The sequence below is a fragment of the Syngnathoides biaculeatus genome, chromosome 2 (assembly GCF_019802595.1).
Source record: "Syngnathoides biaculeatus isolate LvHL_M chromosome 2, ASM1980259v1, whole genome shotgun sequence".
Lineage (NCBI taxonomy): Eukaryota > Metazoa > Chordata > Actinopteri > Syngnathiformes > Syngnathidae > Syngnathoides > Syngnathoides biaculeatus.
This window is the reverse complement of record NC_084641.1, coordinates 40,060,198-40,079,226: the sequence shown is the minus strand read 5'-3', so window position 1 is coordinate 40,079,226 and position 19,029 is coordinate 40,060,198. Positions and strand designations below refer to the sequence as shown.

At 40.3% G+C, this 19,029-nt stretch overlaps 1 protein-coding gene and 1 long non-coding RNA gene across 2 annotated transcripts; both read left to right on the top strand.

Annotated features, from left to right (window-relative positions):
• Window positions 1-49: 49 nt before the first annotated feature.
• unc50 (unc-50 homolog (C. elegans)) lies at window positions 50-13,442 on the top strand. The gene is made up of 6 exons (XM_061804804.1): window positions 50-256; window positions 1,774-2,044; window positions 2,134-2,254; window positions 2,324-2,463; window positions 3,439-3,546; window positions 13,242-13,442. The coding sequence occupies exons 1-6, from the start codon at window positions 170-172 to the stop codon at window positions 13,376-13,378; spliced, it is 864 nt and encodes a 287-aa protein (XP_061660788.1). The 5' UTR covers window positions 50-169; the 3' UTR covers window positions 13,379-13,442.
• A 28-nt stretch (window positions 13,443-13,470) lies between these two features.
• Window positions 13,471-19,008, top strand: LOC133492521 (uncharacterized). Its single transcript, XR_009792668.1, has 2 exons — window positions 13,471-16,641; window positions 16,791-19,008. It is a non-coding gene; the product is annotated as an uncharacterized LOC133492521 (long non-coding RNA).
• The last annotated feature ends 21 nt before the right edge of the window (window positions 19,009-19,029 follow it).

Genomic DNA, 19,029 nt, shown 5'->3' with positions numbered 1-19,029 from the left:
AGAAATACTTTCCCTCCGAACGGTAAAATTTTGCATATTGATCCTGAAATGTGGAAGTCTTCATTTTAGTGTATTAGCTTTGTTTTAATGAGGCACCCCTCAGTCACCAACTACATTACCCACAGTACCTCCCGTTTATTTATTTATTTATCCATTTATTTATTTATTAATGTTTTTTATTTTTAACCGGAACCTTCTACGTGTTCAGTGTCCCGAGACATTTTTCTTGAGCAGCAAAGAACTATTACAACAAAAGGTAACTCCTAACATATAATAATAAATTATCACTTTCAACTGCGTTTAATTAAAATCCTTTGGGATCAATCCAAGTCGGTCTCGAGTAACAATGACAGGCCTTGTTCATAGTTAATTTAGTTAGCATACTAGCATGATGTTTGGTAAATATTGCGTATGGTGACGCTGATATTGCAAATTACCATTTGTTCATAGCTCCTCTGTCTATCGGTCTGTGGAGTATGTAGTGAACATATTTATTGAATTCAAGAGACTGTACGAAATCTCTGTTTACATGTGACAGAAAGTGTAACGTGTGTTACGGAATGGTTTATTGTTCATTTTGAAATGTGTACAAAAAAGACTATTCTACTATCGTTTGCCTGTGACATATATTCAGAAAGTTAGGAATCTTTTAAACTGGTGAAAATGTAGCAATTGCTGGCTAACGCATTAGTTAATAGGTTTCCAATTACGCCATCTTGTGTCATAGCGGTCAGAGAACACAGGTGATAGGTGAACCGTGAAGTTTTTTTATATCGTTAATTTATCCGATTCGTCTAAGGACTGTGGTGACGTCATTGGAGACCTATCCATACCAACACGGTCGTAGTCGTGATTTAAAGGGAAAATCTGGTGCTTTGCATGAAGTGTATCAACAGGTCATGTAATATGTACCCTATTTTGACAATGTGATGTTAAATCCTCTCTCATTTAATAGTGTTTTGAGAAGATTTTTATCGACAATTATGAATTTTCAGAGGCGCTGCCATTTTCGCGAGTCACATGATCTACGTGGGCGTATGTGATATGTACCGTGCCGTTCCAAACGCTGGATTACATGGGACACCGTTATGCCTAGCGCTGATTACTCGCATTTATCCTCATCTGAGGAAGAAATAGCAGTATCGGTTGATTGGGAAGACGGAGGAATACTTCCATACAGCTTTGAACCTGTGGCTGTAATTAATGTGGAATATTCGGATGGTTCTTCGGGCGGAATGACTTGGAGTCTGACTATTCGGAGGCCTATGCGCGACATAAGTGTGTAAACAAAGGCCCCCGGGAGCTGGGAGCTGCAAGCTGGCAGCCCTGGATGGTTCTTCGGACGGGTATGACGCTGAGTCTGATGAGCGAGCTCTGGCAGCGGGCCACAAGCCCAGCTTTCAGGTGGCGGAGGCCTTTAGCCCAGCTTCGGCGTCCGGGGCTAACGGCCTTCGCCACCTAGAAGCTCGCTCGCGGCCACCTCCGCCTCTGAATAGTCAGATTCCGCTTCATTCCGCCCGAAGAACCATCAGAATATTCAACATTAATTACAGCCACAGGTTTAAATCTGTATGGAAGTGTTCCTCTGTCTTCTCGATCAACCGATACTGCTATTTCTTGGTACCTTTTTTATGGAATCTGACTTTCAAACTTTACGTTTTTCATCTTTATCCTACGATTTTGAAAGGCTGTTATATTTGGAAAGCTTGGTAGCCTTTTGTTGTTAATGATACATGGACTATATATGAATAAACTGTTACTGTCATTTTCAAGTCCATGTTGCCAACCACTCGCCAACACAGCAATGGTGCCCTTAATTCGAGGGATGCTGCTCGTCATACTGCGGGGGCCAAGCGCTACAAGTACCTGCGAAGGCTTCTCCATTTCAGGCAAATGGACTTTGAGTTTGCCCTCTGGCAGATGCTTTATTTGTTTACATCACCGCAGAGAGTCTACCGCAACTTCCACTACAGGAAACAGACCAAGGACCAGTGGGCCCGGGACGACCCAGCTTTCCTGGTCTTGCTCAGTGTGTGGTTATGTGGCAAGTCTGGCTTCACTTGATAACATGATGACATTACAACATGAAGTGACACTGATTAGTCTTTCGGTTGCTTGTATGTGTATATATAGTTTCAACAATAGGCTTTGGTTTGGTGCTGGACATGGGAGTTCTTGAGACATTGAAGCTCTTGCTGTGGGTGGTCTTTGTTGATTGCATAGGAGTGGGTCTTCTCACATCAACCCTCATGTGGTGAGTCTTACTGATGCCATGAGTGCAAAAAAAAAAAGGAGCAGTGAAACTAATTGATTGTCTTTTTAGGGTGATAAGCAACAAATTCTTGCTGAAACATCCAAACCGTGAGTTTGATGTCGAGTGGGGTTACACATTCGACGTTCACCTCAACGCTTTCTACCCGCTTCTCGTCATTCTGCACTTCCTGCAGCTCTTTTTCATCAACCGTAAGTCAATCTAATAAATCAAGGGTCAAAATCTAAGATTTTGTCATCATAAGGGTCAAAAGCTAACATTTTGTCACCACACACTATTTATCGCTCATTTTCACTCTGAACTGGAAGGATAATTATATATTTTTAAATCTTATGTTAAATAATATATATAAATGATTAATTACGTTTTAAAATGAATTTATTTTGGTCAAGTGCTTGAAAATTGAAAAATCAACTCAATACAGTAAAACAAAGGAAAGTATGTGAGTGTGAGCACCTGCATTACACCTGGATAAACTATGTATGAAAAAGTAATCTAGATAAAAATAGTCTGAACTCATACTAATAATTACATTTCTCTTTCCAACACTCGCTTTGCTCACACACACACACACCACACACACACACACACACTCACTCACTCACAAAGGCTGCACGTGTGAACAACTTATTTGAGTGGCTGCATAGTGTCACCTGGGAGGAGTTACAATGGTGGGTTGGTTCAATCACAAGAGTCAAAATGAAAGGTATTAATAAGTCTGGGTCCATATATAGTAAGGAAACTGATGTCTGTCCTAAATTTTGTTTTGTGTTGCTGAAGTTTTTCACGTCTATAGAAAATGTTTTAATGTAGAAATTAAATATATGAGTATTACATTTTCTAAGCAAAAATATATTTAATGTGCTGTGTCCAAATCTTCTGATGTGTTTTATACAATACTGGAACTTGTAGGGCAGGGACAGCAATAATTATTTTTCACACATCAGTGGGTGTGACATGTGTGTAGGGTATTAGAAGTCTGGACACGAATACCCGCTGACCTCATTTCTCTTTCACATGGACATACCCACTCCAGCCTTCATCACACCCATTCCATTTCGATCGTTTTCTAACAAAACAGCAATATGGGAAACACTTGAAAACACTGCTGTTGATAAGCACTGTGAAAGGGACTCATTCTTTATTTGTGGTCTTCTTTGTTCCAGATTTGATAGTGATTAACTCTAACTGGTTCCTTGGATATTTCGTGGGGAACACCTTGTGGCTGATAGCGATTGGTTATTATCTGTACATCACCTTCTTGGGGTACAATGGTAAGGCCTCTTCACATTTTAAATACTCCTCAATGTTGCAGTTAATTCATTCATTGAACTATTGCACCTTGCTAATTAATATAATTTTGTCAAAAAGGGGTATTATGTTTAATTTTATGCAAATAAAGAGGAATGCCCTATGTTTCTCTCGTATTAGAAATTTTAAAAAGTACACATTTGGCATCTTTTATTTTTAAAAATCATGTTTATAGTTTGGATGCATGGAAGCATGATTCTCCCATATCAAGAACAGTTTATAATTAAACCCTAGTTTAAATTGTAATTGTATTAAAAAATGTAGTAACCACAGTCCACTATTTTTTAAAAGTCTGAGGATCTATTTGTCAAGGCAGCCTTGTGATCTTTCAGTCCAATTTCTATCCATCCATCCATTTTCAATTTTTTACACTGCTTAACCTCACTAGGGTCTCCATGGTGAAGCCTATGCGAAATATCTTTGAGCAAGAATTTGTGTACTCCCTGAACTGGTCGCCAGCAAATCACAGGGCACATATAAACAACCGTTCACACTCACATTCACGCCTCTGGATAATTTGAGTTTTCAATTAACCTAGCATGCATACGTATTTTTGGCCTGTAGGAGGAAACCTGAGTACCTGGAGAAAACCCAAACAGGCATGGGGAAACCATGCAAACTCCACACAGACAAGGCCGGTTTTCAATCCAGGTCCTCAGAAAAGTTTGGCAGTGCTAACCAGTCCCCTCCCAGTATTTCAAAACATTTAATTTGGATCCGAGTGGTCTGAATGGGATTAAATCCAAACATGGAGTACTTCAAACTAAGATATCGTTGGTGTCAGGCAAAAACCTTACTGGTCTAGGTTTGTTAATGTTGTATTTTTTCTTAAATCTATACTATTGGTGAGCCCCCACTTGTGTGTGATTCATTCATTCATCTACCGCTTGCCTGACATCAGGTCTAACTGGGACACTCAGATTTCCCTTTCTCCAGTATTTTCTACAGTATTTTCACAATTGTAAAGGTCACATTAGACATGGCGCCATACAATGTGGTGCACCTTATGTGCATACTGAGTTCCAACATTTGCAAATGTCATTTTGTGACTTGTCCAATAAAGTACACTTTAAAACACTCATAACACTGTTAGCATGCATGCCAGCGAGTGTTTTAGTGTGTATGTAAGTTAACGTATGATGGCACTCATGAGCCAGTGAGGAATAATTGTATTTTACATCTGTAAGCAGAAGAAGCTTACATTGCCCCTCACTCTCTCTGTGTGGCCAGGTCATTTCTAACAATGTTGTACACACTAACCTAACCACTACAGCATTATGAGCCCAGTATCATAACTGGTAAATAATGAAACGAATAAAAGAATGAATCACAAAATAATTGAGACAAAACATGCACTTTAAACCCCAAGTGACATCCCTATAAAATTCTAAAATAGATATTGTAATGAAAAATACATATAACATTATTCACTTCAATGTCACTATGAAAAAATAAACATGAATGGAGAGCGTGCCATCCATGCGCAAAGTTGCGGAAATCTCACTCGACATCGAAGTGGTAGCCATATTGCCTACAACGTCTTTACCAGACATTACACTGCGACATTCACCATTGAAAACACGTAGGGCACCTGCTATGGAAGAGGAACAACAGAGATTTTCTGATTTTTCCCGACGCCCCTTCTGACATGTAAGGTATTTTCAAAGAAGAGAAAAGAAGAGATCTCATAATCGAGTGATGTGAGCGGGGCAATATTACCCAGTAGTTTTGAGCCATATTTAGATGATATGTGGATCACTTCTAACTAACAACAGACTCCCAGACAGTATGTATGACAATATGTAGCGTACTTAGCTGTGAGTGACGACAAAGCCGTAAAGCGGCCCGCTCGGCACCACGATGAGCCACCCCGGCTCGGTGCTGCAATGAGCCAGCCCTGCCAAAGTTGTGATTGGCGGACGAAGCGCACATCAATGCATTTGGTACCCCTGACTTACGTATGTGAATCTTTTATTACGTTCTGAGAGGATTACGCCTCCCACCCCCAACTATAATTTTTTTAGTAGCTCTATACACACCTACCTGTCATTTGGAACCCATGAAGCGCCCTTCCTTTGCACCTGTGCAATCTATTTTTTCATGACAAACCGGGTCTTTTGGAAACTAATGAAGAGTTAAACCATCCTCCCTAGTGTTTGAACAATATCCAGTAATACAACGAGGTGGCATTTTGGGTAACACGGAGGAACAAAGACTTCCCGCAGGTAAAATCGGTATAAACACACGAGGCCGCCTGACTGGGTTCCTGCTGAAGACGTCACTTCCTGCTTCGTCTCCAAAACAAATCCCTCGAGAGGATTTTCATGGCGGAAGTTACAAAAAGCCATATATGCAGGTTTCGTACGGGTCAGGGAATTTCTGGAATATCATGGGAAGAAACGTTGCCTTTTCCAGGTCTTGGAAAGTCCGGTAAATAAAAAAATATTTGGCTTGGGTCAGGGAATGTCATGGGATTTTCAGTCTCTGTGTCTTGACTGGTGCGATCGCACTCGCAAATCTATACAGTTGAGCACGAAAAATCCCGCGCGTAAAATTAGTTACAAGTAGAAATACATACACATTCCCAGCACACATGAAAACTAATCAAGCGCAGTGAACCACAGCCTGACTCTTTTTTTTTTTTTTTTCTCAACACTGAAGCAAATGTCTCCCGATAGTTTACCCGACTCCGCCCCGCCCTTGGCTCTTAAAGGGGTACACTCATAATTACAAACGCTGTTAAAGATGCTCCTTGTGTTTAGTCTCGATTAATAATGTCGGGGTATGTGAATAATAGAAGGAAAAAGTGGTGAAACTGGATGAGATTTTCTCTTTTTTTTTTTTTTGAGTAAAAAAGGTCTGCTCTGAAGCCAAAGTAGAAAGTACAAGATGAGATGGTGTGTAATGTTAAAATTTCAGCTTGGCACAGCCTGATAGAGGAGGAAAGCATAGACAATACTAAATACTAAAAAGCTAATTCTGTATTTTAAATACAGGAGACCTCATAACATTAACCTTAAAACTCGTTGGTAGCATCATTCACCTTTCAACATGCATTGCTAAAGATATTCTGCAAGTAATAATTCAGTTTTACACCAAGAAAAGCAGATGGGGATACCATTGTGGTGTAAAAAAAAATGAAACAAAGTTGGATGCGACATTTCAAATTTACAGTTCATAGTTGGCTTGGTTTGGTAAGCAATGTATTTTTTTGTCTGACATTTTCATTGTAAGTTTTCAAAAACAATTTTTTTTTTTTTTTTTTTTAGTAAAAAAGGTCTGGTCTGAAGCCAAAGTAGAGAATACAGGATGAGATGGGGTGTAAGGTTAAAATTCCACAGCCTGATAGAGGATTAAAGCATAGACAAGTGCATAAAAAGCTAATTCTGTATTTCAAAATATAGAAGACCTCATAACATTAACCTTCAAACTGGTTGGTAGCTTTCAGCTTTCAACATGCATTCCTAAAGATGTTCTGCAAGCAATAATTCAATCTTACACCAAGAAAAACAGAAGGGGATATCATTGTGGGTTAAAAAAAAAAATAAAACAAAGTTGGATGTGATATTTCACATTTTACAGTTCAGAGTTGGCTTGGTTTGGTTATCAATGTATTTTTTTGTCTGTTGACATTTTCATTGTAAGTTTTCAAAAACAAAATTGTTCTTAAAAATGTTCTGATGGGAATGTAAATGCTGTCATCTGAATCTTTGAATGAGGTATGTAACTTCAACGGATGACACTGATCTGACCACAGTGCATACGTCTGATGTTGCTCACGGTGGTCAAAGGGGGCGCTCACGGCCTTAGTGTGTTTGCTCAGACACGTAAAAAATCAGAAGGAACGTTGGTTGTAGGCAAATTTGAAGCCCAAGGAGGAGGTGGACTTTTAAAGGTGGACTAACAGGTATTTGAGGGTCAGAATTCTAGATGATAGGTGTTCAAATATTTATTTGCAGCTGTGTCACACAAAAAAATTGTTTCTTCTGTTTTTTTCTTTTTAGATTATCTCACCGTGGACATGATTTCCATGATTTCTAACTGGGAGAACTTTCAATATAGCAGGGTGTTGAAATACTCATTTTCTTCCCTCTACATCCTCCCAGCATGCTTTGCGGCATTATGGTGGTCCTTAGTGCCACAAAGCATGCTCCGAGCACCGGCCCATTGGCAAAAAGAGCATCCCTGTTGTTGTCCAACCTTCCTGCTTTCCACTGTTTGGGGCTGGAATGTTTGTTGCATGCTAAGTTGTGCTACGCCAGCTACTTACAAGCTACAGCTAATGCAGCTAAAGTACGATACCAAACCACGGAAACGAACATAGTCCTCGCATCCATTGTCAATGCTGCAGAAGTCACAAATCAGAATCAGCTTTAATCACCAAGTATGTAACAACACACGAGGATTTTTTTCACCCGGCAGCCAGTGCTGTCCTGGTACGACATTCATAACAAAGAACAAACTAAACAGAACAAATAACAAGAGACATTTAGTTAATGGGAACCATTCCTTACAAGAGTCATTTCATTTAGAGGAGTTAGTGTGCGTCAATGCCTCATATTATGTTAGGTTTATAGAGAGTGCTGTTACCCATTCGCGGTTCACCATGATAGACCAGTGCAGAGACAATTGTGCAAAGGGAGCAGTTTCACATGACCAATAGTGCGAGAGATCAAGGATTTAATGACTTAATTGCAAGAGGGGAAAAACATTTTAAACACTTGTGAGTTTTAATTTGCATTGATTGGTAGCGCCTCCCTAACGGAAGGAGCTGGAAGAGCTGTTGACCAGGATGTGGAGGGTCAGAAAGTATGCAGCCGGTTCTGGACCTAGTTTGAGTGGAGTGAAAGTCTTCAAGGGTGGGTAGAGGTGATGCTGACAATCAGTTCAGAGGTTTTGTCTGTTCCAGTCAGAGTTTATCCTTTTTTGTGGCAGTCCCAAATGAGACCGTGATGTAGGTACACAGTTCTGATTGGATGACTGCTGTGTAGAACTGTCCCAGCAGCTCTGTGACAGGCAATGCTTCCTCAGAAGCTGCAAAAGTACATCTTTTTCTAGCCTTTTTTGAGGATGAAGTTGATGTTCGTCTCCCAGTTAAGGTCTTGTGGGACTGTAATTCCCAAGAACTTGAAGGTCTTGACGGTTGACATAAGACAGTAGGACAGCGTGAGGGGCTGCGCTGGTGTGGCTGCCTCCTGAAGTCCACAATGATTTCTACAGTCTTTAAAGTGTTCAATGCCACGTTATATTGGCGACACCAAAGCTCCTGTCTCGGCACTTCCTGTCAATACGCAGACTCATCACTGTCCTTAATGAGGTCGATGACTGACTGTGGTATCATCTGCGAACTTCAGGAGTTTGACAGACGGATGCCTCGCAGTAATTTGTGTTAAGCGAGAAGAGAAGAGTGGAGAGGACACAATCTTGGGGTGCCCCAGTGCTGATTGTGCACATAGACGAGGTGGTGTCCTCCAGCCTTACCTGCTGTGTCTGCCCGTCAGGAAGTTGTAGATCCACCGGAGATGGCAGGCGAGACGCTGAGCTGGAGAAGTTTGGAGTAGAATTCAGGGATTATAGTGTTAAACGCAGAGCTGGAGTCCACGAACAGGATCCTTGCATAGGTTCCCTTGCGGTCAAGCTGTTCAAGGATGAAGTGCATTCCCATATTGACTGCATCATCCCCAGACCTGATAGCTTGATAGGCAAAGTGAAGTGGTTCCAGCTGTGTATCTGTGACGCTCTTGAGTTGGTCCAGCACGAAGTATTCAAAGGACTTCATGACCACAGATGTCAAGGCAACACGCCTGTACTAGTTAAGCCTGGAGACTGCTTTTTTTTTTTTGGGACCAGAATGATGGTGGAGCGTTTGAAGCAAGTTCGTACACACAATGCTAGAAACCTGTCGAAGATCTTTGTGAAGACTGGAGCAAGTTGGTCTGCGCAGACTTTGAGCCAGGATTGGGACATAAGGTCTGGGCTTGGCGCTTTGTTGATCTTTTGTTGTTTGAAGATTTGCCTCACTTCCCCTTCACGGATGTTAATTGATGAAGTTGGAGATTACGTTTTTTTTTTTAAGTGGACGGTGGTGCGACTTGGTGGGTGTGTGGAGTTAAAGTGTCCTTTTAAAATCTGCAGTAAAAGATAATGAGTTCGTCAGCTAATCCGCTATTGTTTTCTACTTTGGGTGGAACGTTGCTTGTAATTAGTGAGCGATTGTAATCCGTGCCAGACTGATTTGGAGTCATTATCGCCAAGATGTCATCACCTCCTTTTCAGCAAATACACTACAGTTTGGATAAGTATCATAATAATGGCGGATGGTGGATACAACATGACAGACAAAAATATTTTAATTGCTAAGCTAAGAGATGAAGTTGCAAAATACAAAAATAAATGCTTGGGCGGTACAGTACAGTTGTCACATTGGTCGGGCTGAAATCGCAATGAAGGGGAGGCTAGCCAATTTTAAATGGGAAAATGGCAAACAAATTGGTGTGCGTTTGTAAAGGAAAATACCATGATATACAGTGGTAAAGAATCATATAACAACCAAGAAATTATTAGTTCGTCATCTCAGCTATGTCACTTAAGAATATGAACCAATATAACAAATCTTTAGAATGTAACATACCGTAATTTCTCGAGTATAATACGTCCTGAAGTATCATGCGCACCCCCAAAGTTGACCTAAAAAAATCAGGAAAACCCTTATACCAATGAACAATGCGCACCACCAATTTGCTGCAATCCATATACTCAAAATATTAGGAATTATCTGCGTTTCTATTTTGATAGGTTTATACTTTTATTGTTTGTACTTGTATTCTTTTTCAAAAAAATAATCTGTACAACAATCATTAATAATAATCTTTGTGCATGTACTGATGCAGTGGTAATACTGTGTGTGTGTGTATATATATATATATATATATATATATATATATATATATATCGGGACAGGCCACAGGACAAGCTTTTCCTGGTCCCTGCAATCGTAGAACATTAGCCGTTATCTTGCAGAAACGCCTACCAGTGATAGCTATCCTGCTGAGGATTTTAAGGACTTGCGGTTAAAATCACTCATGAGTACGTTCACCATGTAGTACTTTGTTCCTTGTGTAAACAAATCACCTAATGTACGAGTACATCACTGCTTAACGGATCACAGAAGAAGTTTAACAATGGAATCACTCGTGTCTGACGGATCACGAATGAACTCATCCCTATTCAGTTCTTCAGTTCCTCAGCACACCAGTCCATTCCTAAAATCCTTCCCCCGCGCTGCCTGACCCTGGGTGCTCATTGGTCATTTGCTGAAGTGAGTGACAACGCTGGCAGATCGGGATTCATATGGCAGTATGTTTAATTAAGTCCTGCCCCTACCTGCACATTGGGTGCTCATTTGAGAACCGAAGATTCAGAAGTGAGTAACAGAACACTTCAGGAGTTCTGTTTTTGTTCCCAGCCAACTCCCCGGCCTCCGGCAGGGTGTGGGAGCAAAGTTCAAAAAGCGAATAATTTCACAATCTTTCAGTTAATTTTATTCACTAAAATGACTTGTTCTTCCAAACAAAATGTTTGCGAGCGAAACAACACTAGTGTGGAGGAATGAGCCAAAATCGCAAAAGAGCAAATCCACGTGATGAGTTTCTCCATACAGGAAGCGTCTTGAACCCATCATTCCAAACAAAGGTTTTTGTACAAAGTATTAAATAAATACCAGTAAGTGTGTACTTTTTGCCTGTGTCATTTCACATTATTAGACTCAATTTTTAAAGTTATTTGTGGTACTTTCTTTGTATTTTTGGATAACCTGGGTTGTTCCTAACATGGCGTGACATTTTCATGTCAATAGCACCTTATAAAGGTACAGTTCACTTGTATTTAACCTGAAGGTTTAATGGACCTTTCCGATGGCAACCTGAAGCTCCGCCCCCTTACCCATGTTCCACAAGCTTTCAAAATGGCGAGTGAATGGAATGCCGTTCCAGATAATATTGGGGTATGGTTTTTTTGCCAAATGCGTCAGACTTGTCCAAGAGAGTTCGACAGGGAGGTCTCAACTATTTCACGCAAGGATATGTACACGGAATTAAGATTTTGCACGGAGCAGGACGCAATGTCAGAGTTACAGCAAAATGTTGGTGATCGATGCAGAAATGTTTGATGCCTCACAAACTTCATATTGAAATCCAACAGGATAAAATAGTGAAATCGTAATGCGCATTTAAAGCAGGGTGAGTACTTTTAATAGGAAAGATCACAAGTAATATCATTGTAGTCTTTATAAGTGAGTGGGTATATTCATTTGACTTGGCTCGTAATCGAACCCAGTGCTATGTCTTAAAAGTCTGATGTGATACAAATAGGCAAATAGACATTTCTCTTGGATGACATCGCGCATTCACTAACACGACTCCTCGGCATGAAACATTACACACTTCATTCAACAGGTCAGTGATACACTAACAAAGTGAAAGTTGTTCTCCTGCAATGTATAAAGCACTGATAATAACTCAATCAAACTCAGAAGATACTTCTCCCTTACTTACCTTCGAACATACAGCCTTGTTTTTGTTGATATTGTTCACATTGAGTTCTACATGTGGTCTTCTGGAAGCCTTAATCCATCATAGAGACCTCAACTGTTTTTTAGGCTTTGGAAAATGAGTCAACCGGGCCCCTTTTAACCTAGCAGGATATCTTTCATCAAAATTACACGTTCCCCAAGCGCATCTGAGGACCATTTTCTTCCTAATATTAACTTGTCCAAGCACACGCTACTGAAAACCAGCATTGCTTGTGGAACAATGTGGTGAGAGGTACGTGCCAAGCCAGGGGTTAAGACAATGCAGCTATCTAATTGGCTATTATTGTACGAGTGGTTGAAAGGTCGGAAAGATCCATTCATTTTTGGTATTTTCCTATATTAAGCACAGGTTTACTGGCCAAACTACTGTATATGATGTTATGGAGGTTTACAATAGTTTTAAATGCACTTAAAAATATATTTTTTTCATGAGTACTTAGGCCTGCTATGTTACTGTATTTTGACATTGGTTGTTATGGTGGTATTTGGAGGACTAAGTAATTAAGTGGTAATGGGCAATGCAAATCATTATTTTGGTCAATATATTTTTTTGTGTCTTAAAGAAATGACTAATAATCTTGTGCTGAAGGCAATTTCAAGGACGATAGAATAAAAATCAAACAGGGTTAGAGTAAAAATACAAGCGAGATGGATTCTGGTAGTTGTCCTACTGAAAGACCTCAAGTATGGATGCTGAGCTTGTAGTTTCCAGAACTGATTGAGCCTATATGAAAGCTATTTGAAATACCAGGACAAAACTATAAGATCAATTTGATCCTGGTTAAGATAAAAACAGATCTTTCATCAATCATTCTGATCCAGATTATAATTATGCTGATGACTATTATTTGTTTATTTCTAAAATACTGGGCCCCTCATATCATCCTCTTCAGTCCCAATATTACAAAGTTGTGAGAGGCCTCACTACATTCAATTCTGTTGTAGGCATATGAACATTGGATTTTTAAATTCCATATAATCTACAAATCTATTACATCACAAATAGATGAAGTGCCCATCTGTCAATGCCATGTGTAAAATGTCCTCCCATGTAATGTGTTCCAACAGCTCTGCCGTTCCTGAAGAACACAGTGTGGCTGCTCTACCCCTTTGCCCCGTTGGCGCTCCTTTACATCCTTTCCATCTCACTGGGCTGGAATTTTACTCAAGGTCTGTGCTGGTTTTACAAGTACAGAGTCCAGTAGGAGCTGTGCAATGGAGGCTGGACGTTGGTTTGGTTGGCTCCAGTTGCACAGAGTATCAAAGTGGTAATATGAGGGTTAGGGTTATTGCAGAGTTACTTCTACTTCTCTGGAATGACTCCTATTTGTTTTTTGTTTGAGTCGGAGCACTTTTGTCTGCATCTGGTGACATTGCAGAAACAAGTGAGGACTTGAGGTTCAGCTTTTAGTTCTTTTTTCATGATTTGTAAATATATTTCTGGGAGCTTGTAATATATATACACAGAGGAAACAGCAAAACTTGTTTTTGTTTTTCTTCAAGTGAGCAAAAACAACTTGAAATGAAAACGGGAAACAGCATTTCCTTTTTTTCTCAAGACATACATTCCAGAGCCCTTTCAATAAAATGTTTTACTTAATTTCAAGATCCAAGTTTTAGTTTCAGTTGGGAATAAACTTCCTCTCATTCCTTGTTATTTCCACAACAGATAACTTTCTAAATCACAGACATCAATAAATAGTACTTCTCACTTATACTTTTACAGCTATTGAAAGGATTAAGTTTCTTTTTAACATCATAACATATACTTACAAGGTACCGTTGATTCCCACGTTAGCATATGTAGGGTGAAAAATTGTAGTGCGAGCAAAACTTGTACATTTTGTTTCCCTTTAAACAAGCAATGTAAGATAGGTCAAACTAGTCAAAGTAGTTATCAAAAAGTTAGCTAATCTATATCAAATTAAAGAGTATCATAAATATGGATAACGTAATGAGTCAGTCATCATATTGTTGGTTATACAAGTGAAATGATGAGTATTCAAAATACAGCCCCTCTGAAAGAATTGGAACAGCAAGGTCAATTTATTTGTTTTTGTTCTATGCTGAAGGCATTTAGGTTTCAGATTAGAAGATTAATGTGAGAAAAGTTCAGATTTCCATCTTTTATTTCATGGTACATCTTACGGTATTGGGCGAAGCAAGTACAAGAATTTGGAATGTCCTCAAAAAGAGAAACTACTGGGGTACTGAGTAATAGACATCAATCAGGTTGGCCAAGGGTATCAACAGCGGTTGATGACAAACATTGTGAGCACTGTGAAGAAATGTACAAAGACAACAGTCAGTGATATCACTGCCAACCTCCACAGGGCAGGGGTGAATATCACAATCCACTGTTCGAAGAAGATTTAAAAAGAAATATACAGGCCATACCACAATGTGTCAACCACTCATCAGCAAAAAGAATTGAAAGCCCAGATTAGATTTTGCAAAGATACAGAGATGACCCACAAATGTTTTGGAACAAAATTTTATGGATTTGAAAGAACCAAGATTAATCTCGACCAAACTGATGCAGAAGTCAAAGTATGGGGAAAGAAAGGATTTAAAACAGGTGCTCATGAGGGCACCGGTGGAAATTCAGATGAGGGTTAAAGATGACGGAGAGGTGCAAAGGAGGTTCTTAAGCAGAAAGACCGGAGGAAAGCACAGAGCATGGAAAAAGTTGATATAGTTGTTATAGGTATATCTGATTATAGGATGATGTCCAAGAGAGGAAGTGGAAAGGCAGTGAGGCGAGAAGCTCAGGTGCAGGGTTCATGAAATTTTATGATGGTGTAGATAGGAATAGAAATGGAGTTGGGAATGTTAGCTAGTTAGTAGTAATAATCTTCTTCTTTTCCTTTCGGATTGTCTCGTTTGGAGTCGCCACAGAGTGTCATCTTTTTCCATCGTAAGCCTATCTTCTGCATCTTCCTCTCTAACCCCAACTGCCATCATGTCTTCCCTCACAACATCCATCAACCTTCTCTTTGATCTTCCTCTTGCTCTTTTCCCTGGCAGCTCCATCCTCAGCACCCTTCTACCAATATACTGACTCTCGCCTCTGAAGATGTCCAAACCCTCAAAGTCTGCTCTCTCGAACCTTGTCTCCAAAACATCCAACTTTGGCTGTCCCTCTAGTGAGCTCATTTATAATCCTATCCAACCTGTTCACTCCAAGCGAGAACCTCAGCATCTTCATTTCTGCTACCTCCAGTTCTGCTTCCCATTTTTTTCTTCAGAGCCACCGTCTCTTATCCGTACATCATGGCCGCCCTCACCACTGTTTTATAAACTTTGCCCTTCATCCTAGCAGAGACTCTTCTGTCACATAACACACCAGACACCTTCCGCCAGCTGTTCCAATCTGCTTGGACCTGTTTCTTCAATTTAGTTAATAGTAAGAAACAGCTAAAAAATGTCTTATAGGTGAAAAGAAGCTTGAAAAATGAGAGTGTAATCTAAAGCACATTGAATTACCTTGTGTATGAAATGCACTATGCGACTACATTTGCTTTTCTTTTTCACAGGGGTCAGAAAGGTTTTGATTTTTTTGTGTCTTAATAAATTTAATTGTAATTTCAATAAACCCGAAGCCGCAAGAACTCTAAATTTTGGAAACTACTTAATCTTTGATACTAATAATACGAGCATAATGGGCAAAAATGTTGAACAGGTTTCCTAAATCCAAGCGGATGGCTTTCATGGAGGATTTAGGAAATCAAAGTACTGACACGACAGCTTGAAATCAAGAGGTTTTGGGATTTCTAAAACAAAATTAAACACAAAAAAAACTTTTCCTTTCCATTTTGTGTTTTGCTGGCAAGCATGATGTTTGACCAAATTGTATGTTTCAATGATGTAACTGGTCATATAAATATCTGGCTACTTATGCTTATAAAATTAATTACAAAACAACAATTTGTCATATGCAAGGCTGCACCACGGCAAAGATAGGCATGGCCTGAGAACCTCCGGTTTCATCTATGACACCTGTCGCCGGTCACACCTGTTTCACATGAGGCACTGTCATTAGACCCTGTATTTAAGTTGAGGTTTTGTCACTGGCATTTGCCAGTTCGTTGAGTATGCTTGACCGCATCCATGGTTACTCTGCCACGCTTTTATTATGCTTTTTATAGTTAATAGTTATCGGACATTGTTTCTTGTTTTTTGGATCCTGCCTTCTTGGACTGTGTTGTCGTGCACAACGTTTGTTTATAATAGAAACCCACTGAACATCATGCCTTTGACTGGGAGTTCTGGATTTGGATCCGCCCCCGCACCGCTGGTTTATGACAGAATGAACTGGCCAGAACAGGACCCAGCAGGGAAGACGGTGCTGACTCCTCGGCCGCCACACGTTCCTGTCTTGATGGCGACTGGTCCACAGTCATCTCACATCCCTGTTTCAGCGGCAACCCGTCCACAGCCGCCTCCATTCCTGTCTCGGCAGTGACAGGTATTCTACCGTCTCACGTTCCTGTCTCGATACGGCAGGTATACCAGTGCCTCCTGCACCTGTCTCAATGGCAAGAGGTCCACGCCCGTCTCGCTCTCCTTTCTCAATGGCGACCGGCCGGCGGCCGCCTTCCACTCCTGTTTCGACAGAGACCGAGCTGCCGCTGATCCACGTCAACCCCTCGACGATGCTCACATTCTTGTCTAGGCGGCGACCCGTCCTCGGCCGCCTCATGCTCCTGTCTCGATGGTGACTGTTCCGTGCCCTCCTCATGCCCCTGTCTCGACGGTGGCCACCTCCCTCTCTTGCTTTGATGGCGACCAGTCAGTGGCCGCCTGATGACCATGCTTCAACGTCGACCGATTCCCGGCTGTCTGACGGCCATGCCTCGGCGCCGACTGATCTTCGGCCGCCACACGACCATGCCTTGGGGGTGGGGGGGGTTCTATGATGTGCAAGGCTGGACCACCGATCTGAGAGGTTTCATCTCTGACACTTGTCGCTGGTCACAGCTGCAGAGTTCGTATGGGTCAGGGAATTTCTGTAATGCCATGGGAACAAACATTGCCTTTTCCAGGTCTTGGAAAGTCCAGGAAATAAAAAAAAGTATTTGGCTTGTGTCAGGGAATGTCATGGGATTTTCAGTCACCGTGACTTGACGGGTGCGATCGCACTTGCAAATCTGCACAGTCGAGCACGAAAACTCACGCACGTAAAATTTGTTACGAGTAGAAATACATAGACATCCTCAGTGCACATGAAAACCAATCCAGCGCAGTGAACCACAGCCTGACTTTTTTTTCTCAACACTGAAGCACACCATCTCCTGATAGTTTACCTGACTCCGCCCCCTTTTGGCTCTTAAACGGGTGCACTCATAATTACAAACACCGTTAAACATGCTGCTTGTTTACTCTCGATTAATGATGGTAAAAGTAAAAAAAAAAAAAAAAAACAAGTGCTGTTGCTTTAATGAATTTCAGGGTATGTGAATAATAGAAGAAAAAGTGGTGAAACTGGATGAGATTTTCTCTTTTTTTTTTTTTTTTTTTTTTTAGTAAAAAAGGTCTGGTCTGAAGCCAAAGTAGAGAATACAGGATGAGATGGGGTGTAAGGTTAAAATTCCACAGCCTGATAGAGGATTAAAGCATAGACAAGTGCATAAAAAGCTAATTCTGTATTTCAAAATATAGAAGACCTCATAACATTAACCTTCAAACTGGTTGGTAGCTTTCAGCTTTCAACATGCATTCCTAAAGATGTTCTGCAAGCAATAATTCAATCTTAAACCAAGAAAAACAGAAGGGGATATCATTGTGGGTTAAAAAAAAAATAAAACAAAGTTGGATGTGATATTTCACATTTTACAGTTCAGAGTTGGCTTGGTTTGGTTATCAATGTATTTTTTTGTCTGTTGACATTTTCATTGTAAGTTTTCAAAAACAAAATTGTTCTTAAAAATGTTCTGATGGGAATGTAAATGCTGTCATCTGAATCTTTGAATGAGGTATGTAACTTCAACGGATGACACTGATCTGACCACAGTGCATATGTCTGATGTTGCTCACGGTGGTCAAAGGGGACTCTTACGGCCTTAGTGTGTTTGCTCAGACACGTAAAAAATTAGAAGGAACGTTGGTTGTAGGCAAGTTTGAAGCCCAAGGCTTGCTTGCGTAAAGCCTTTGTAAATGAAGAATACTCTTACCTTATAACACAGCAGATAAGAACCCACTTACAAGCATGCTTTACTGCAATGTTGTAGTGATAGGATAAGCAAACTCAAAGGCGAATGCCTTTGTAATAGCATGCCCATGTCCCTGCTGATTACGTGCAAAGCCAATGAGCTTTTTATCAACAATACTTTTATACACTTGTAATTATAGTTTGTATTTTTAATAATCATGAAGTTCACAGTCATTATGATACACCTACTACATTGTTAAGCTTTGGCAATTATTATTTAAATGCCAACACATGGTCATATAGCTGAAATATTGCTGTATGCCACAACCAGTCAATCCAATATTAATCATGGAATTTTGTATTGAGTAACTGGAAAGTCATGGAAAATTAATGGAATTTTGATTCTCTGGAAGTGTACGAACCCTGCAGCTGTTTCACATGAGGCACTGTGATTAGACCATGTGTTTAAGTTGGAGTTTTGCCACTAGCATTTGCCAGTTCATTGAATATCCTTTACCGTATCCATGGTTACTTCACCGCTGCACCTTTACAGTCCTGACACGCTTGTATCCTCTTTTGTTGTCTCATAGTTATTGGACATTGTTTCTTGTTTTTTGGATCCTGCCTTCTTGGACTGTGTTGTTGTGCACAACTTTAGTTTATAATAAAACTTACTGAATATCATGCCTTTGACTGGGAGTCCTG